At 41.8% G+C, this 22773-nt stretch overlaps 1 protein-coding gene across 2 annotated transcripts in view; it reads left to right on the forward strand.

The window, feature by feature from the left end:
* Nucleotides 1-22773, forward strand: part of nkain4 (sodium/potassium transporting ATPase interacting 4) — a 58261-nt gene that overhangs the window by 10934 nt on the left and 24554 nt on the right. For both annotated transcript variants that reach the window (XM_008413926.3, XM_008413927.3), the window contains exons 2-4: nt 9984-10121; nt 13131-13211; nt 19067-19267. In XM_008413926.3, coding sequence (XP_008412148.1) covers nt 9984-10121; nt 13131-13211; nt 19067-19267 — 420 coding nt within the window. The remainder of the gene's footprint in view (nt 1-9983; nt 10122-13130; nt 13212-19066; nt 19268-22773) is intronic.

The raw sequence follows: 22773 nt of genomic DNA on the forward strand, positions 1-22773 counted from the left end.
ACCCGTGATCTCGTTCTTTCGGTCATGACCCAAAGCTCATGACCATAGATGAGGGTGGGAACGTAGATCGACCGGTAAATCGAGAGCTTCGCTTTTTGGCTCAGCTCTCTCTTCACCACGACGGACCGGTACAGCGCCCGCTTCACAGTAGACGCTGCCCCAATCCGCCTGTCGATCTCCCGTTCCCTTCTTCCCTCATTCGTGAACAAGATCCCCAGATACTTAAACTCCTCCACTTGAGGCAGGACGACCCCCCTGACCCGGAGAAGGCACTCTACCCTTTTCCGGCTCAAGACCATGGCCTCGGATTTGGAGGCACTGAGCCTCATCCCGGCCGCTTCACACTCGGCTGCGAACCGCTCCAGTGAGAGCTGCAGATCACGTTCCGATGAAGCCAACAGGACCACATCATCCGCAAAAAGCAGAGATGCGATCCTAAGGCCACCAAAACGGATCCCCTCAACACCTCGGCTGTGCCTAGAAATTCTGTCCATAAAAGTAATGAACAGAATCGGTGACAAAGGGCAGCCTTGGCGGAGTCCAACTCTCACCGGAAACGAGCCCGACTTACTGCCGGCAATGCGGACCAGACTCTGACACCGGTCATACAGGGACCTGACAGCCCGTATCAAAGGGCCCGGTACCCCATACTCCCGGAGTACCCCCCACAGGGCCCCCGAGGGACACGGTCGAACGCCTTCTCCAAGTCCACAAAACACATGTAGACTGGTTGGGCGAACTCCCATGCACCCTCCAGGACCCCGCTGAGGGTGTAGAGCTGGTCCAGTGTTCCACGACCAGGACGAAAACCACACTGCTCTTCCTGAATCCGAGGTTCGACTATCCGACGGACCCTCCTCTCCAGGACCCCTGAATAGACCTTACCAGGGAGGCTTAAGAGTGTGATCCCCCTGTAATTGGAGCACACCCTCCGGTCCCCCTTTTTAAACAGGGGGACCACCACCCCAGTCTGCCAGTCCAGGGGAACTGCCCCCGATGTCCATGCGATATTGCAGAGTCGCGTTAGCCAACACAACCCCGCAACATCCAGAGCCTTAAGGAACTCCGGGCGGATCTCATCCACCCCCGGGGCCCTGCCACCGAGGAGCTTTTTGACCACCTCGGCGACCTCGTCCCCAGAGATTGGAGAGCCAAGCCCAGAGTCCCCATGCTCAGCTTCCTCAACAGAAGGCATGTTGGTGGGATTGAGGAGGTCTTCGAAGTATTCCGCCCACCGGCCCACAACGTCCCGAGTTGAGGTCAGCAGCGCACCATCCCCACTATAAACAGTGTTGGTGCTGCACTGCTTCCCCCTCCCGAGACGCCGGATGGTGGACCAGAATCGCCTCGAAGCCGTACGGAAGTCTGTCTCCATGGCCTCTCCAAACTCCTCCCACGCCCGAGTTTTTGCCTCAGCGACAACCCGAGCCGCATGCCGTTTCGCCCGCCGGTACCTATCAGCTGCTTCTGGAGTCCCACAGGCCAAAAAGGCCCGGTAGGACTCCTTCTTCAGCTTGACAGCATCCCTCACCGAAGGTGTCCACCAACGGGTTCGAGGGTTGCCGCCGCGACAGGCACCAACGACCTTGCGGCCGCAGCTCCGATAGGCCGCCTCGGCAATGGAGGTACGGAACATGGTCCACTCAGACTCAATGTCCCCCACCTCCCCCGGAACGTGTTCGAAGTTCTGCCGGAGATGAGAGTTGAAGCTCCGTCTCACAGGGGACTCCGCCAGACGTTCCCAGCAGACCCTCACTACACGTTTGGGCCTGCCAGGTCTGACCGGCTTCCTCCCCCACCACCGGAGCCAACTCGTCACCAGGTAGTGGTCAGTGGACAGCTCCGCACCTCTCCTCACCCGAGTGTCCAAGACATACGGCCGCAAATCCGATGAGACGATGACAAAGTCAATCATCGAACTGCGGCCTAGGGCGTCCTGGTGCCAAGTGCACATATGGACGCCCTTATGCCTGAACATGGTGTTCGTGATGGACAATCCGTGACGAGCACAGAAGTCCAACAACAGAACACCGCTTGGGTTCAGATCGGGGGGGCCGTTCCTCCCAACCACGCCTCTCCAGGTCTCACTGTCATTGCCCACGTGAGCGTTGAAGTCTCCCAGTAGAACAAGGGAGTCCCCAGGAGGGGCACTCTCCAGTACCCCCTCTAAGGACTCCAAGAAGGGTGGGTAATCTGAACTGCCGTTCGGCCCGTAAGCACAAACAACAGTCAGAACCCGTCCCCCCACCCGTAGGCGGAGGGAGGCCACCCTCTCGTTCACCGGGGTGAACCCCAACGTACAGGCGCCCAAATGGGGGGCAACAAGTATGCCCACTCCAGCCCGGCGCCTCTCACCGTGGGCAACTCCAGAGTGGAAGTACGTCCAGCCCCTCTCAAGGAGACTGGTTCCAGAACCAGAGCCATGCGTCGAGGTGAGGCCGACTATTTCTAGCCGGAACCTCTCAGCCTCGCACACTAGCTCCGGCTCCTTCCCCACCAGAGAGGTGACGTTCCACCTCCCGAGAGCCAGCTTCTGCAGCCGAGGATCAGACCGCCAGGGTCCCCTCCCTTGGCTGCCGCCCATAGCACAATGCACCCGACCCCTTTGGCCCCTCGGACAGGTGGTGAGCCCATCGGAAGGGGGACCCACGTCTCCTCTTCGGGCTGAGCCCGGCCGGGCTCCGTGGGTAAAAGCCCGGCCACCAGGCGCTCGCCATCGTGCCCCACCTCCAGGCCTGGCTCCAGAGTGGGGCCCCAGTGACCCGCGTCCGGGCGAGGGAAAACGCAGTCCAAAGTTTGTATTCATCATAGGGGTCTTCGGGCTGCACTTTGTCTGGTTCCTCACCTAGGACCTGTCTGCCTTGGGTGACCCTACCAGGGGCATAAAGCCCCAGACAGCATAGCTCCTAGGATCATTGGGACACTCAAACCCCTCCACCACGATAAGGTGGCAGCCCAAGGAGAGGCAGCTGTAGCCCATCCTCAAGAAATCTTGGTTGTAAGAAGTTGGTATTTGGTCTATTGTTGCCTATGTATCATCTCAAATCAGTTTGTTCATTATTTTCTGACCTCTGACATCAACAAGGTCACTGCATTTGTTCTTCTTTTTGGCCACTCACTGTAAACCCAGGAGATGGTTGTGTGCGTAAAACTCCTAGTAGATCATATACAGCTGTACCACATTCAAACACACTTAAATTCTGTTTCTTCTTCTTTTTCTGATGCTCCATTTGAACTAACTAGTTCACACAGCCAAAATTCAAACTGTGACTGAAATTGATTTTTCGGCGATGCTACATCACTGAGTTCACTAAAATTGCAATTCTGTTAAAATGATCTAAAATCACCGAATCTAATTAGCTTAAATCATAAACTTAATCATAAACTTTACCGCAGAGAGCTTTACAGCACAATTCAGACAACACACAAAGGTAAAAGTTGAAAGTAGTTAAAGTCCCGAGGGCGATTTACTTCAAAGTGTGTATAGTCTTCTGAGGCTGGATTCTTTTATGTTCCTATATTGGCAGAGATATAATATTAGCTCATTACTAACAGGAGAAGTACTGGACAAATTTCATCCTAAAAAAATGTGCTGTTAAATTAATTCACCTTACTTTTATTGAAAACAACCCACTCCTGTTATTAAAGTGTTTTTAGTGTCAACATCTAAAGTGAGAGAGGTACTTAAAGGGAGTCGGTGATTTGTGTTTCACCGTGAAGACCGTATTTCAAACAAAAAAGAAGAAAGTGGCTTATGAAAGCACCCTGCCTGTTAATCCCTGTGTCTCTCTGGTAGGCCAAGCGCCACCGAGGGCTATCCATCTATCCAGCTCACCATGTGTCCATTGAAAGCCACACATACACTCACATACACCGTAACACACAAACTGAGATTGACACCATTAGTCACACGCTTTCATTGGGCCCAGGCAGTCACCGGGGCCTAATAACTTTATCCTGGCAGGAGGTGAAAAATTAGATTCGAGAAAGTTTTAAAGAAGTGCTTTAGTGTCTTCTGAGAGAGAAAAACATTTAAAAAAGACTTGCCAAAGTAGGGGACATTTGAAAAGTGTCAGGCACCAATGTGGCAAATGACTGCAGCCTGTTTTTGTCTTCAGAGCAGGGCAGCTGCTTCCTAATGGCCCTTTTTAACGGTTTTAACCTGAACCTAAGGAGTGAAAGTACAGAGGCATATTAATAGATCTTCTGCTGAGGTTACCTTGTAGGTAAGAGCAGTAATAGTCATAGGTGCTAACTGGAGTGTTCAGTAATAAAGATGAAAGAAAGCATACAAAATAACATACATATAAAAACCAGTGAAAACCAGATTATTTATACATTAAACATTAGCAGAGGGTGTGTTTTCTATTTAACATCAATGTAAACAGCATAGCTCAGTGATTTATACTTTAGAATTTGATGAAAAACCTTTTTTCATGATGACTTAATTTTTTTTTATATATATATATATAATTTTGAGTATCACCAAATCTTTTTTCTGCCTAAAATGTTGTAACGCATTTTAAAGACATTTGTTCAAATCTTCTAACTTTGTTTTAATGACACGTGATCAGAATTAGGCTTTTATAAATTAGTATACAAATTAAAGCAAATTATGACCATGTACATATAAAAATTGCATTTGTTCAAAACTTTTTAACTCTAATACCTTAGTTTATTAAAGCAATCATAAGTTTTACTAGAATGTTGTAACTTGTGCAGGCTCACCCCAGTATTCAAAATAACAATCAGTTTGTGTAAGAAGACAAATATATTCATCACACAGTGATTTAAAAAATTTTTTGAATATTATGTAACAATAATGCATGCTGCATTTTAATTCTGAAATATATTATTATGGTCATGGTGTGGCCTGTTTAGCAATGGGGAAGACCGGTGACTTCACAGTAAACAGTGATTGAGATCATCCACAGGGAGGGTAAGTCACACAACATTATTGCTAAAGAAGCTGGCTTTTCATAGTGTAATATTTCTAAGCATATTACCAGAAAGTTTAAGTGGAAGAAAAACATGCAGTAAAAATATGTGACAAACCACAAGTAATAACCACAGACTTGGATATTGTGAAGAAAAGTCTATTCAAGAGTGGGGAAGATTCAAGAATGGGCTGTCTGGAGTCAGAAGAAAACTGAAGAATAATAGGCTAATATTTATTGTTGTCTAAGCTATGAATCCTGCACACAGTTATTTTGCAACAGTCATGTCTTTGTGTTGTCTTATGGAGCCCTAGTAAATGTAGTCTTTTATTTTTAAATCTCAGTCCCACCCTTCGCAACGTTGGTGTCTAACGGTTAACGGTGGGACTGTGATATGGTGGTTGTACAAATTTTTGGGGTTTTTGTCCTTTAATTCTACTTTCTTAGATATCCTTTTCCACCAAAATTTGCTCTTTCCACATGAAATCAAGGTTTCCAGTTTTTACCATCCAGAATGAGTTAATATTAACAACTTTATTAACTTAGGTGTGAACTTTCGACCTTGTTCAACTCCTCAGTGTGATTTTGTCTTCCAAAATTCACAAGCACTAATTGCTGAGGAAGCTTCACTAAAGAAGAATGTTCATTTTCTCGCATAAAAGAAGGATATGTATTTTTTCAATAACTCAAGCAGTGGTGAAGAAAAGGATGAATCAGAGCCTAACTGGCTTTTTTTTAAATGTACCATAGTGTGCATTTAAAAAAAAATCTTTATTCAGTGACTAGAGGCAGCACATAAAATACCAGCTGGAGGGAAAGGCAACCATGAAACGACAGGGAATTACAGATCATTTACCCTCGTGTTTTAGTTTTTCAGGCTCGGCCAGTTTGGCTAATCTGTTGAACGTAAACAAAATCAACCGTTTGTTAAAGCTAGAAAGGAAAAAAAAAAGAGAGACCCCAAATCATTATATGTCCTTAGAGCAGCCCCTCAAGTCTGTCTCGACTCCTCACTGTCATCCCCTCTGTATCAGAGTCATACCCTTGAACACAGAGGAGTCTGAGTCATGCTGTCTGAAGTCACATAGAATTGGCAGGCACACGCTCACCCTTCCTGATGACACAGCCAGTAACATGTTACCTGAGGACATTTCACAGAAGACTCCCAGAGAAAGAGAGGCACTGATGGGATTCATAATATCTGCAGGCTAAGGTAGAGAGGTGTGGAAATGAGAGGGGTCACCAGTCACAGGCGTCCTCTCGCTCCGAGGGAGCTGGCGCAGTCACCACCTCATCTACAACTTCTCCTACCTGTTGTGGACAAAGACTGCAATGTGTTTAGGTCTGATTGAAACCCAGGCTGGATTTTTTATTTATTTATTTTTATTTTTTTAAGGATTTCAGCTGCTTATCTTGAGTACACATGCATGTCTTAATTAGCTTTCCAACTATGCAGATCAAGTGTTTTTTTTCCTCCTGTTTTCCTATTTTCCTGTCTTCCACTGGCTCTGATCCGCTCATCATTCTCACTTCCCTCTCTTCTTCTTCTCCTTCGTGGCATGTCAAAGAAGGCAGTGATGCCTGAAATGTTTTGGGGATTATGGTGAGAAAAACTGTCGACTCGAATTTTCTTTTTTGCTCTGCTTGCCACTTTATGCACACCTGAGTGTACGCACCGGCTAATATAATCTGACAGAAAGAGCAGGATTGAGCTCTGTGATCCTAATCTGGCCATCACGTGGCTAAAGAACTGAGTGAGTGATGGGTTTTGGGAGAGCTATGAATAGATTAAGAAAACAGCTACGGCGAGAGCAGAGATGACGACGAATGTAGCAAAAGGGCAGAAGAGGCTTGTTGCATCCTGCTATACTTTTGCCCTGAGTATTTATCTTGGGAGGAGTCATTTATGTGGGCAGCTTTCTTCTCCACACAGACACGCACTCAAACCCAAAACGCACAGAAAGGGATTCCGTCGCTCCGTAGGGAGTGATTTGTGCTCGCCGGAGGTCGGTGGAAGGCTTTTACGGGCCGGTTATGTAGCCGGCGCTTTATTCCTGGAAGCGCATTGGTATCTTTTGATCAAATTCCACCCCACTCTCCAGCAGCCTACTTCCCATGAATTGTGGACTAATTGTTCCGTATGGGTTTCGTGTGATTGTGCATGCCTGATTGTGTGTCTGGGCGGGCAGAAGCCCTTTTGGTTTTTTTTCTTCTTTTCTTTGATTGATTGTTGTCATCTCGGTGGATTATTGAGTTAGCTGCGTATGTGATGGGCTTACTGCAGCATGTCTTAGGGGAGACCACACAGGCTAACATTTCTTAGACTTACACACATCTTTAATTCAATAGCTGGTGGAAATATTTCAGAGGAAGGAATAGATGTGTGTGTGTTGAATTCAGGATACACTGCAAGTTAAAAACAGAAATTAGGTCCACGTCATTTAAATTTTAATGTTCGGATTTTCTCAAACTCACTCAGGATCTACATACTTGAGGCATTTTATTGGCCAGAAGCTCAATTTTAAGCATGGTATTTACATCTTCAATAGGTTGACATCTGGGCCGTTCCACCAGATTAATGTCGTCTTGCTTTATCATTCAACCACACTTCCTGGAAAATGTCGTGGCGCTTGTTTGTTTGGGAGAGTGTCCTGGCATGGATCCTGCTTTAAGCATAGCCGATAAATTTTCAGTAGTTCTCACTACTGAAGCTTTTACGTTTTAACATTTCCAAACCCAGTTTTAACTTGTTTGGTGGAAGACAGTATTTCTTACATGCTCTTTCATAAGTCCTAATATCACGTTATGTTTTATCTTAAAACAACGAGTGGAACGACTCGTCGTGATGAAACTCCAAACCCCGATGGTGAAGTCTTTACATTTTGAAACTGTTTTTGGATGGCTGCTTCTGTCAAGAGTCGGAGCATGTTGCAAGACAAATCTAAGACAAATAAATAAGAATAAAATGGAATAAGAAATTATCGTAGTTTCTTTTTTTAAAGTATTTCTGGGAAACAATTTCCCCTAAGAGTGGGGGAAACTTACCTTCTAACATTCAAAGAAAATGATAATCCCCATAACTGGACCTCACCGTAGGCATGAGCTACTCCTGCCCATATGGTCTTACTCTGTGAGATTCAGAAAGAGGAGATGACCTTTGTCGTCGACCTTTGTTAGCTGTATTTTTTTTGGAACCATAGTTTTCTTGTTTTCCCTCCCTTGTTTTTCCTGTCATTTTATCTTATGGTGTTTTGCAGAAGCAGCTATGCTTTATCTCAGTTTTACACTCCTTCACTTTATTCCGCTAAATGCGCAGTATGGCTCAATCACTTCATCCTCTGCTGCTTCACTCCCTACCTGTATAAATATTTTTTAATTATCACTCCGGATTCAATCATCTCCCTCTCCTGCCAATATCGCTGCGTTCGAATTGCTGTCACCTGCTCTGCTACATGAGGATGAGCAGGGAGTGGTGTGTTTGTGCGTGTACGTGAGGTGTGTGTGCGTGTTCAGTGGTGTGTGTTCCTTCTTGTATCAGCAGAGACGACATTTCTTTCCTCCCTCATCCATCTTCAAACGTTTGGCTGTAAGTGACATGTCAGGATGCGATGAAAAACCCTGTTTCTTTGAGCACACTGGTGCACAAACAACAACACACACTCTCGGAACGGAATGGAATTGGATCGGAACAGGAATTTTAATTAAACAGTTTATAACCCCTTTGTGTATTTTCGCTAAATGATATGCCGATAGATTTTTTTTTCCCCATATATTTTTGATTTCTGTTGTACAAAATAATTTGCACTTAGATGTGGATTCAAATAAAAATGAATAAAGATGGGAAATTATCTTGCTAAGGAAAAACTAGCAGTTTCTTTTCTGATGGCAGAAACAAAAACTAAGCTAAAACATGCAGCTATGAGTTCCACTGTGAACTTTTTCATTCTGCTATTGCTTGTGTGTACTGCGTAAATGTGCACATGTCTTTTTTTCATAAAGACCTAAAGTCGATGCAGGCTATTATGAACTTCATGTCCCATAAAGTTCCCAGAGTATTTTCATTGCTGGGAGCCGTTTACAGAAAGGTTAAAAATGATGATCTCTTCTTTAGCTCAGACTTACATCAATAAGTCTGTCGTTATTGGTTTTACAAAACTTCCAGTCCTCCCCTTTGGCTTCTTCCAGTATTGGGAGCTAAACAATTGGGCTGTTGTTGTTGAGTCTGTCTGACCAAGATTCTTGGCTTGTTCGGAGAAACACATAATTTCTTGAATTGACTTTTAACAATGGTATGTGGAGAAAAGTTTATATGTGCTCACTCACTCATTTTGACCAGTTAACGCTTAGATAATTTAACATGATAAACCAGATAGTTTTCAGCAATGCATCAAATTGTGTTGAACTCATTCAGTTTGAATTTTTTCCTAAACTATAAAAAAAGCAACATTAAGTAATTTCTGGTGGTACCTGACATAAACATATTGTGACAAATAAGGTGCCTCAACAACTTGTTCGATTCAGATTTATTTTTTAGATTTTGAGGGACTTTATTTTTCCCTGAAGGGGAAATAACTCCGTGATTTGTGCTTTGTGGTCGGTGGAAGGTGGAAAACAAAATTGAGGCAGTTGGACTGAAGAAGCAGACGCAGCAAAAGACATCAAAACATAGACACAGACAACCTCATTTGAACTGAAACCATTACAAACGTCAAATAATGCTTTATTCTTTCAAAGTGCGAACTGAACATTTTGCATAATGATTGCAGTAATTGCTTGTGGAATGAAGACACATTTATAACGTTGAGCTGTGGCATCTCCATCCTTAAGAAACAAATTATTTTTAAAAACACCTTCATCTGGAAATTAAAGTGTTGAGACAAAATTTTTGTAGCTTGTTTGGCATGTACGGTGTACACTTTAGGACATCCTTAGGAAACACCCTCGAATATTAGAACAAACGGCCTCGGATGTCGGACCGTAAACAAAAAAAAACATATATATGTATAAATATATTATCTAATAATCTTATGTCTTTGTTTTCTTCAGGTGTTGGCCTTGGAGAGACAGGTGTTTGACTTCCTTGGTTACCAATGGGCTCCCATTCTTGCTAACTTTTTCCATATCATCATTGTAATCTTGGGCCTCTTTGGAACCATCCAGTACCGGCCACGATACATTGTTGTGGTGAGTAAAGCAAACTGGAACCCTACAGTGCCTAAAAACAGAGGTTTACCATTTTTATCTTTCAAATCACTCCTGATTAATGAAATTTGCTATTTTGACAAATAAATAAATGGCCCCCAAAAAACCCTTCTTAATTTCAAACTAAAGACAGATTTCTTCAAAAATGAAATGGAACGAATGATTGCTAAATATTCACCCCATTCAAATCAGTGTTTAGCAGATTCACCACGTGTGTCTGGAAGGTCAATTCACTGGTTAGTCAGTATTCCTGGCTCCAATTACACCATTAAAACAGAAGAACACTCCAAGAAAATCAGAGAAAAGATTATTGAGAAGCGTAAGCCAGGGAATAAATACATAAAAATCTTTATGGCTCTAAACATCCCATGGAATTCAGTTAAATACATCATCAATAAACAGAAGGAATATGTGGAATATGTCTGGGAGACTCCATGGTCAAGTGGAAGAAAGTTCTGTATTTTTTTGGGCAATCTGAAAAAAAAAAAAAAAAAGCGCTAGTATTTTTTTAACTTGATCAATTTGTAGAAGCGACGAAAAAGGGTTAATAATCAAAAAGGGGTGCGTGTTCTTTTTTGTCTCTACTTTTATTGGCTTCTTTACATGTAGCTAGATGTTAATTCAGTTATATTGACATGATTGCATCATGCAGATTTGTCATCCAAAGATTTATCCCAAGTAGTTTTAAATTTGGGAAATTTGGAGGCCATGACAGTCACTCATGTTCAAGAAACCAGTCTGTGACTAACTATGACATGGAACAGAACACTGTCATATTGTGGTCATGAAGAGATGAACGTGCTCAGCAGCAGTACTCGCTGTGGCTTTTAAATAACGGTTAGCTGATAGGGAGCTCAAAGTGTGCCAAGAAATAGTCCCCACCTCATTACACAACCACCAGCCTGACTTGATAATACAAGGCAGAATGGATCGGGGTCTCCATGTTGTTTATGCCAAATTTTTCTGTTACCACTTAAATCTTGCAGCTGAAATCAAGGGAACAGGCAAAAAAATTTTTCCAAACTGTTTTCATGATCCTGTCCGAAAGGGAGGCTCAGTTTCCTGTTTTTCGCCAACAGGAGTGGCACCCAGTTGTTGATGTCAGCTCTCTGACACCAACAAGTCATTTTCCTCTACACTACCGCCACTTCCTGGACGTCTCTTTTTCTGACCACAATGTCAACCTTAGAAATGGTCAGGTTCAGTAGATCAGCTGTTCCTGAAGTACTAGTTCAGTCTGGCATCGACCATCATGTCAGAATCCTGTCTTCCACATTTTGAGGTTCAACTTGAATTTCAGCAAGTCATTTTCATCATTCATCACGTCGCGATTTCTTAATAAAAGGAGCTGCTGCCATTGTAATTGGCTTTTTCGATATTTGTGTTAACCAGTAATTGAACAAGTGCGCATAACGAGTGGCCTGACTGTTTCCTGATGTTTTTCTTTGTGTTTTTCAAACAGTGCTGCATTAGTACAAAGCTCTCAGTCTGTTGTTCATGGAGTTCTGTAGGTTTTATCACTTTCCTGTGAAACTGCAGACTGTGGTGAAATGTTTTGTGGATTGTGAAATGCTATTAAATGACTCTAATCCCCTGGTAGTTTGGGCTAATTAAAGCGGGTGAAACCTTGGTCGGGGGACTCAGGAGTTAATCTGATTTAAACTTTGCTTTGAGTTCCTAATCAGAAAAGGTCATTCTTTAAAAAAAAAAAAAAAAAAAAAAAAAGCACATGATGCAGTGTTTAGGATATATTGTGAATTATTAGGAAAGAGCTTTTACATGCTTCAGCTGTTTTTTGACACTTTTCTATTCATAATAGGCATTAAACGCATATTTTGAGCACAGATGGCGATGCTGATAACAGGAAAATATTGGAACGAGGGAGAGGAGAGTAAATAAAGAGAGGCAGGAAAGATAAAGAAGCGCACAGTGAAGCCACACCGGATAAGCTGCAGAATCAGAGGAAGCATGAGGTGAAAGGAGGAGCGGAAGGAGGGAAAGTCGAAGCTATTCTCTCATGTCAAGTGGAAAATGGGAGAACTTGAGCTAAGGGGCTTTGTGATTCAACACGCATGTTTTTATGGTGCTGCAGCTTTGTCCTTTGCTCTCACTCTGACACTTTAAGTACACATTTCATCATGAGTCAGAGGATTTCACAACCTTCCCTCTGACGACTCTGTCAGTGAATACCACCCAGTACCACTCTGTGTCTGTCAGCACTTGGCTGTCTGACTGTACAATTTTCTAAATGGTTGAGTCGTGAACTTCAGTCGGCCTCAGCAGTTTAAAAAGCCACAACTCCCACAGGGTTGACACAGAATGGCTAAACTTACTGGCAACGTCATAAAAGTCAGGTCATGTGTATTTAAATGGTAGGTTTCTCTATGTATACATTAAGTCCCAAATGTGCACAGGTGCCTCTGAAAAACTGTTTTTTTTTGTGATGTCAAAAAATAGAACCATGATAAATTATTTTGGAACATTTTCCACCTTGTATCCTCTTAAGTTCAACTGGAAAATAAACCAATATGAGAAGACGTGAAGAAAGATAGAATAATCTGCTTTTAAAAATGTCAACTCCATTAAATTAAAACTCATTTATATTTTCTATTTAGTTTGAGCATTCAGTATTATGAGGTTCACAACCAACATGACCTGCACATCTGATCAACTTGAAATAAAGTATTTTAATCTCTGCTGCTGCAGATGTCTACGCTTTTTTTTTTATCACTACATCACTCTTTTTTTTTTTTGCATTTCACTTGTGTAAAAAGTTTTAAAATGACTTATTGTGGTCTCAATTTTTTTATAATCATGATTTTGATAGAGATGTAACTATATAACATGTTGCTTTGGATGGATTCTCTCATCCACTTTTTGTTGTTAAGAACCTAATTGATTCAGCATGTCATTTTGGTTTAGGTTCAGTTAGTTTCTGTCTGCTGTTTATGCTAAATGTGCTGTCGGCTAATCGTTGCGTCTCTTCTGCAGTACACTGTTTGGGCCGCACTTTGGGTAGCCTGGAACGTCTTCATTATCTGCTTTTATCTGGACGTTGGAGGTCTGTCAAAGGTGAGCTTTCTAACATTTTTGTAAGGCTTTTATCCCGTCATATTAGGCCATGAATAGGTCCTCTTGGTGAGAAGGTGCAGTCTGCACTGTGTCTGTTTCCTTGAGATCGTGACTGCAAGCTTGGTGAGCGGGGATGAGGAGCGGCGGGGTAAACATGATTTATCTCGCTGTTTTGAAGAGCTTTCAGTAAAGCTTTTAGGATGAATTGGCAATAAAAAATGTTAAAAAATTAAGCAATTAATTAAGAGAAGATGAGGGAAATGATGCCTAACACAAAGAAGTCTTCAACAATGTTCAGCATCACCTAAACATTTGACAAATCATTAATTGATGTTTAAATGCGTTTCTTTTTTAGCAGATCAGAATTTCAGTTCGGAAATATCAGAACTAGTGTAATTGAGCAGGGAGTGTAATTTTGTAATTGAATTACAAAATTCCTGTCAATCAAGTTTGGACAGATCCAACAAAACTGAGATTTAAGAAAAACACAATCAACTTTGGAAATCACTTTGAAAAAACAAAACTTATTTAATTTTTGCTTGTTATCAACCAGCATTAAATAATAGTTCCTACAGAGAATTTCTTAAGCTTTACAAATCATCTGTTATTCTTAAGAAACAAATTGCTCTTGATCTTGCATAAACCGCACCATCAATTTAGCTTTCAGCAGATACTTTTTTTAAACCTCTGACTTTGCTTAAAATTAAGTGATTGAGGTCATCATATTACCACAACTTTGCAGTCAGAATATGTTTTAAAGCTAAGTGCAAATATCTTTTTAAGAATCTGGTTAAGTGAGCGCACCTTCCTGAAAGTTTTATCAAGACTTAAACCACAAAGTTTCTAATAAAAATATATCCACTGATGGTTGTTGCTATAAACAGCTTCTGCATGAGGCTTGGAGACGAGGATTAAACAACAATGCTGTCGAAGGAGAAGTTCCTGTGAATTTACTTTTAAGAAAGGAAAAAAGCCAAAGTAACAGGAAAAGATACTCAAAATAACCCTGACTTTATGACACAGTAGTTGTTTGTTTGATTGCTCCAGGCCGAAAATAAAGTTTTACTTCCAAAAACAAGCTGAGATATAATTCAGATTTATTCTCACTGAATATAAACTGTAGTTATAATTAAATATGATTCTCTGCCACAGTTATTTTAGCTTCCATTATGCCTGAAGGAATGACCATGAATATAAGTGCAGTCAAAGCAAACACAATTATATGCAGTGTACAGCATAATGAAAGTGTGACACCAGTAACTCTTAGGAATCCAAACAGCAGACAATAAATTACTCTGTGGAATTTATGGAGCAGCGAGAAATAAAATATCTCTGCTTCTTTTATGTTTTCTGGTGTGTTTTGTTGCAGATTGGAGTGTGGGATACATATTCCCCCTACTAGATTTATAATGGAGGAACATTTAACTAGAAAAAGAAAATGTCCTGTCTCCAAAGCTCTGTTAACACACTGTTAATTGCACATAACAATGCAAAAGTATTTTGACATTTTTGTCATGTTACAACTGCAAACTTAAATTTATTTCATTTTTTTGTTTTGATTATAGACATACACAATGTTTTTATATATCAAAATAAATTGAAACACATCACTTGCATCCAGAGCTACAATGAAACGGTATATCAAAACTTATATGTTTGAATTGTCTAGTCAAAGTCCAGACATAAATCTAGTCAAAGTCCAGACATAAATCCATTTGAGAATCTGTGGCAAGACTTGAAAACGTATCTCCACAGACAAACTCAAAATAACTAAACTTCATAACAAGATGTGGACGTCCACATGTGCAAAGCTGGCGGCTATGTAACTCAAAAAGACGTGCAGCAGAAGTTGTGGCAAATGATGATTCTGCAAAGTCTTGATTAAAGAAGTAGGAATTTAAAAATGCACCCAACACTTTTCAGATTTTTATTGGTAAGACAAATAGTGAATATTGGCCTATTGCATTAAGTTTCACTAAAATGCATAAAATATTTAGTTTTATTGTGAGTAAATGTGTAAAAAGTTAAGGGAGCATAAACACTTTTGATGAGCAAAATACTGCATACTCTGACGTAGGCAAGTGGCTAATTTTATCCAGTTTCACTCCTTCTTTTCTTCCTTAGTCTTTCTGTTCACTACTCCTCTCCTGTCCTTTCCGCTGATGAATATCTCACCCAGCAACCTGCTGACCACTGAGAATAATAAATTCATGTTGGCAACATTCATCTGACACCTGCTCAGACAGGCAAAATGAGTTTCAGAAACACCTTCCCGGGCTACGTGGAGTTTGTCATTGCGTGATGATCCTTGGCTTCATCGAGTGTGTCTCTGTCTGTCTGTCTTTCTCCACTCATATCTATGGGCGTGTGTGTATGTGTGTGTTCCTACTAGAATAATGATGCTTGTAGGGGCCAGCTGCTTGGGGCCGAGACTGAGCATTAACCCGACAGATGGAGCCAGCTTGGGCTCAGAGCTCTGCATATGGTGGCCAGGAGGAAAGCTGGCTAATGGAGTGCACAAACACGCACACACACACACGCATGCACACGGCCCATCCGCATAGAAAAATCAAACTCGACACTTGACAGTCCTTAGGAGAGGATCCCCCCCCAACACATTGTATCACGAAACAAGTGAGCTAATTCTTTCTGGATCACCTTGACTGATGTTGACAGTAGAGACCAGAGGCGGCGTATGTACCTGCATGTTTGTGTGCTGGCCCGGCCTGCAGAGCTAGGGGACAGGTTGTCACAGAGTCATATGCCACATTGGCTGTCACCTCCTATTGATCTCTTATACCTTCCCCCACAGCGCAAGACAAATAGAGCCTTCCTGCTCCACACACACCTTTGATTTAAACAGGCTCCATCCATTGACCTCTTGTATTCATCGTCTACAAAACTCTGCACACGTTGACCGCAGCCGTTGCTATTTTTTGTTATACTGATTCTTCAGAGGGACTGCTTGTTTTCATAATGGAACATATTCCAAAAACTCTACGTAAAAATAATCTGTATCATTCTTTTTTTCTTCTCTACAGAGAAAAAATGTGGATGCATTTAGCTAAGCACTCAGTTATCTTTCATTTTCTTCTGTATTTTAGATAGTTTGTTGTTTACAACTTTAATTATAGTGCCTACTTATAATACTGTTAAGCTAAGTTTAAGTCTGATACAATGATGCACATTAGACATGCTCTGATCAATAGTTTTGTGTCACATTTCTAGTTTTTGTAAAGCTCTAACCTGCTTATATTGAATTTAGGCACTTTCCAGTCCTCCGCAGGAACGACTGCAAATGTCATTAGATTTAGTCCGAAACAACCTCTGGCTTCACTCACGCTCTTTTTTTTAGGAACAGCATAGTTAAGTAAGTTATTTATGAAATGTAATTACATTTAAAGCTGTAGGCAGAATCAGATGAGACTATAACATCCATTTAGGTCGACAGGTGGTTTCTTATCCCTGTGATGAAACTCGACTTATTATATCTTCTCACAAAACAACTTTGTAAATATAATTCCTTGTCATTTGATGTTTAAAGTTGGAGACAGATATTTAAGTGGTGATATCTTTGGCAACTTCTTGAAATATGAATGAATTTAAAGTAATTAGTTTGCCTAAGACTACCAGACTTACCTTGAGTCTATGATATTGAAGAATTGATTTGCGCTTGTGGGCGGAGGCGAGTACTGCCACTCCTGGCAGAGAGTTGCCAAAAACCCTTCTCAGTATCGACTGCTGATGCACTGCAGTCATGAGTGTACCTTCCACAGAGATGATTTCCCAGCCTCACAGTATCAATCAATGATGTCTGTCAAGTCATTAGGCCTCGCTGGGCTACTCTGACCTTAAGTCGTCCTTGTGGATTGTGACTGTGAGACAAATGACCAAAGGGCAAAAGGAAGAAAGTAAAAGACAAAGAATGATGACAGGTCATTAACAGAAAGAGGAGAAATAGGAGGAGAATATGTGGTATTCACTTGACAAATGTTGGATTTCATTTCTTAACTTCTCGCTCAGAAAGTTGTTTCGACCTTTATCATTTAGCGTGTGCTGTTGATGCCTATTTGTAAGTGTGGGCCGATAGCAATCAGGGATGCTTCCTGACAGACCTCTGTTCTTTTAATAATGCATGTCTTGTCACTGAGGAGCAGATGCGGGTTTAGATTGCTGTATTGGGATATTGATCAGCATCAGTTTCTGACTCTCCGTGCACATGGGCTCATGTGGCTGCTTCAAAATGAATCTCACTGTTGTGTACAAGGGGAACTAACGTGTTTAAAAAGCTGACGCTAATACTTAAATCACATTTGTCTTGTAGCCACGTTATGTTTTAAACCTCAATCGTACACAACTGGTCTGTTCAGTGCATGTCAGATCCCATTAATTTTCATCCATCCATCCATCCATCCATCCATCCATCCATCCATCCATCCATCCATCCATCCATCCATCCATCCATCCATCCATCCATCCATCCATCCATCCATCCATCCATCCATCCATCCATCCATCCATCCATCCATCCATCCATCCATCCATCCATCCATCCATCCATCCATCCATTTTCTTTACACCCTTGTCCCTTAGTGGGGTCGGGAGGGGTGCTGGTGCCCATCTCCAGCTAACGTTCCAGGCGAGAGGTGGGGTTCACCCTGGACAGGTCGCCAGTCTGTCACAGAGCAACACAGAGACAAACAACCATGCACACACACACTCACACCTAGGGGCAATTTTGAGAGGCCAATTAACCTGACAGTCATGTTTTTGGACTGTGGAAGGAAACCAGAATTCCCATTCATTTTATTAACTATATTTTTTTTTAATTACTTGTCTAACTATGCTGCTCTTTTTTTATTTCTCTTTTTGGGGTGAAGTAGTTTTCTATTCACATTAAGAGCTGCGGTTCTCACATTAATGGCTCCCTTTGGGGGGCCAGTCCTTCAGCCGTCCCCTCTACCCATTAAAATCCATGAAATTATTTGACATTCTGAAGTGCGATGCATCGCGGTCTCACAGAAAGTAACCCACCGTCCACACAGGGATCTCTGTTCCCTACTCATTGTACATGCATAAACACAATTGAAAGCATGTTCAGGTCACAACTGATAGATGTTTTGTATTTTATTGTATGGATAATTGGGTGCTTCTATGTTTAATGCCACCCTGGGCAACAGCACATACTGGGCCGTATCAATAACAATTAATTAGATCCAAACAATCCATTGCTGTTTTTTTATCATGCACCATGATGCTGCAGCTTAATAAATTGTGCAGCTCTGCTCCTGGCTAAGCATTCTTTGGTACAGCTTAGGTATACAAATCAGTGGCAAATGTGCAAAGTGTAATCAGATGATAGTGGCAACCAGCAGGTTGCTGGTTTGATCCCCGCTTCACCCATCTTTGCTGTTGTGTCCTTGGGAATCTTAGTGTATGTAAAGTTATAAATTTGTAGAAAGTACTAAAATAATTTATTTTTTTTCTGCCATTTAAGCAAATAGAAATAGTAGCTGTCCTAACCGAGCTAATACAGAAAAACTTTAGTCTGAATTAATGTCCGACAGAGAAGACAAAAGTTTATGACGTGTATGCAAGTAACTGGATTCTGCCGTGTACGTCAAGGCAATTAGGACCTTGAATGTCATCCGATAAATTAAATAAAGTGTAATAATTAGCTAAATATATACAATTGCTTAGACTCGTCTTGCGTGATCACAAAATTCTTCAATGGTCACACACTTAACATCCCTTCATGAACAACTTGGCGCTCGTTCTAGATAAAGATTATGTGACTATGCCTCACAAATAATAGAAACCACACAAAAAGGTTAACGTGTTTCTTTTTCTTCTAGGAGAGCGATCTGCTGACATTTAACATATCAGCTCATCACTCCTGGTGGAGCGAGCACGGTCCCGGCTGTGTGAGGAGAGAGATGCCACAGGCCCCCGGAGTCCGCACCACAGAGAGCCACTCCTACATCTCTGTCATGGGCTGCTTCATGGACTACCAGTACATCGAGGTCATGCACAGCAGCGTGCAGATCCTTGTTGCTGTGAGTACGGTAGCCCCGCAGAACAGCACAAACACTCATGGGAGTACACCAAGGACATGGCTCCGTGTTATTGGATCGTGTCGCATGCAGATGGATTTATGAGCATAAAAGGCGAACATAGTAGAACGGGTGGGGATGGTTTTCCAACGAGTTCTTTGGAAAGGACACAAACCTTTAAAACTTCTCTGGTGTTTTGTCTCTACCAGCCTTCCTTCCTGTGCTCGGTAAATGGGAAAATGAACAGTTGTTATGTCTGGCTCACGCTCAGACCTGCCAACAGCTAACAGGTTTTCACCAACAATGGAAAGGCTGTTATTGTCCTCGATTTACATCCCACTGTCAATACAACAGAAGCTCTCATCCTGCCAACATTTTTTATCTGCACACACCCATGTGCATGTATGTTACAACTAGACCCGTCCTTATTGGTGCCAAAGCACTTTCAGTTAGCAGAACTCAGATTGCTTTAGTTTTGGAGACAGAGATGTAAATGTCACCGCCATATAACTGCACAAGATGGCAAAAAAAAAAAAAAGAAGACAGACATCAGCTTGTTTTGGTGTGAAGTTGGTTTTTGACTCTTCCCATGCAATCTTGGTGTAATTTAAGCTTTAGAGACCACTTGGAAGGTCTACTGGGAGAGGCACCAAATAATAAAAATCACTGAATTGTATCCTTCATCCCATCATTCCCATGAAGAAAAAACCTCATTAACTGTTTAGCTTTCTGGCTTTGAACTTGTTTACTTCCACTCTTGGACTCCAAGCCTTGCTTCTGAGGGGATGGCTGCAACATTTAGCTGGTGACTCACAGGTTATTGTTGAGCCAAGCAATCACCTCAAACATGAGGAGGGCTCATACTGGGAAGAGGAGGTGAATTGGGACTGCAGTCCCTCTGTGTGTTGTGTTATATTTCTGGTTTGCCAATTTCCGAAACAAGTCAAATACAAAGTAAATTTAATGTGTTCAATTAATCATTAAGGTTTTAGTTTGTCATTTTTTTTTGTCAGGCTGAAAAACAAATAGCGCATTCTGTTTGTTCTCAGAAATCAGATTACCCAGTTTCCACTATGTGAATTCTAAACTACATTGTTGTTAAGTGGTTTTGCTAATAGCAGTTAGCATCACAACACTTAGGAAAGCTCAATAATGGATTTAGCTCAACTGATGAATGTGACATCATTCCCAAATCCACGTTACAACGCCTACGACAAAACAAACGCTCCGATAAATCACCAGCAGATTGTCGGACAAAAGAAGTCTGTTATCTGTACGACTGAATAGCTGGGAAATTGATTGTAAATTGATATCCTTTATAGATCCACGGCAGCATGACGTAACAAGCCCCTGCTTTACTCTATGACTCCGTCTCTGAGCAAAATGGCTCTGTTACATAAATAAAGCATCAAACAAACAGAAAACAGCAGAGAATGTAAACAATGCATCAAAACTCTGTGATGCCTTTGTGTATGTGGGTGCACAATAAGGCTCGGTAAGAAGTTAGGCTTTCATTTTTTGCTTATGTCGTAGTCAAAACATGTCAACTACTCTGGCAAACAGTTAATCAGTGGAGAGACGTCAGTAATTCAGAAGTGAAGCCTTTCAGAACTCTGCTGGATATATAGAGCGCTTTTTACTGAAGTAACACGTTAATCTTTCAAATAAGATTTCTTCTTCTTCAAAAAGCCTTACTTCATATCAGTTGTGCTCATGACAGTCATAAAATGTGTTGTTTTTTCCCCATCTGTGGATTACGACTCTCACTGAGGAACACTGGTCCCAAAGTCTTCAGAGGCACATAGGGGACACCTTGACGCCTCTTACCAGTCAACGAAGGTCATTTGGTACCTTTGACACACACTGAGGTGTGCAGTGTATTGGATAGTCAAGCTGTTAGACAGTCAAACAAGTTTAAAAAGGGATTAATGCTTTACAACAGTGGTCCCCAAACTACGGCCCGGTGGCCGAATCCGGCCCGCCTCCACATTTGGTCCGTCCCCCTGAACAGTACCAGAGAGCATTTAGATTTTTTTTCATATGCCATATTTTCCGGACTATAAGCAGCTACTTTTTTCCTAAGCTTTGAACCATGTGGCTTATATGTGGATTTTTCTTCAACCACCAGGGGGCTCTTTAGCAGGAAGTGAATCATTGGAAGTCAAAATTGGAAATAAAAGAAGAACGTGCCCATTAAAACGGAATTAGGTTTTAATAGGGAATTGAAATTTGAGAATGTTGTTGATCAGTTAAATAGCATTGAGGGGGGAAAAGAAGATTTTTCTTTTTTTTAAATAATACTGGGATCATTATGAGAATTTGAGGTATAGATATTAGGATCCAGTAGATGGCAGTAGTGCAACAATAATGGATACAAGCTGCCGTTGAAATCTAAAGAAGAAGGCGCCTATTTTCATTTAGCACATGCTAGTAAGTAGCAGACACGAAGGATCAGCACTTTAACTGTTACAGTTACCATTCGTAAACTACCGTAATCAGTTCAGTTAAATCTAAACTTGGCAACTTTTTCTTTGTCATCCGTAATAAATGTGATATTCAATTGACCTGTTATGACTCAAATTTTGGGTGTCCGCCCCCCTCTGCTGCTGCTGCATCACTGTGGAAAACCTGGAGCAGCAGAGATATCTGCGGCTTATATGTGCATGTTTACTGGGTTTTTAAAAAAACTTTGGTTTTGCGGCTTATAGTCCAGAAAATATGGTATTTATTTCATAAATAGTGTTATTTCCTCACTTTTGTTCTGTGAAGAACCCAGAGAATGTTATTTGATTGTGCTTTTTGGAAAACAATACATTTTTACATTTAGGCACTCCTGCAATCGTCACACTTTTTCTGTTACAAACTGACTCCGGGCCCCACTAGAGAAGGGAAAAGTTATGTGGTCCTCACAGGAAAAAGTTTGGTGACCCCTGCTTTAGAACATCGGCTCCAACCAAACGCAGCCTGTGTGTTTTATAGTTAGAAAATATATCTGTTTTTGTTTTGTTTTTTACCTCTGTCTCAAACGGCTAATGCGCCCTTTTTTGGTAGATCACACAACAGGTCAGGAGACTTGATTTGATTGGGCGGCGGTTGCTGAAAAATATCACATCTTCATTTGGTTTGATTCACCTTCAGACCACGCTGTTCTTTGAAGGGTGTCAGAACCATCCAGTCACAACAGCCGTTTGTTCGCAGCACCATCACATGATGCTGCCGCATAGCCTTCCTGTTGTGTTTAAAGCTCTGTGTTGCTCCTCTGTTTTGCGCCTGCTTTATCTTCTCTCTGTCTGGGCGACACAGACCTACATTTAGTTAGCATACAAATGTTCAGGCTTCGTGCATTTGACTACAGAGGAACCTGGGGGACCTCAGGAACTGATGCAGACGACGAAAAGTCACAGGTCTCAGCTCTGTAGAATATGCAAATATTCCACATTTTATTTTTTAAGTGAACTAACTGGTTGTTTTGTTCCCATGGAATAAGAGAAGGCATCAGAAAGTCACAA

This window comes from Poecilia reticulata, chromosome 7 (assembly GCF_904066995.2).
Source record: "Poecilia reticulata chromosome 7, P_reticulata-male-v2, whole genome shotgun sequence".
NCBI lineage: Eukaryota > Metazoa > Chordata > Actinopteri > Cyprinodontiformes > Poeciliidae > Poecilia > Poecilia reticulata.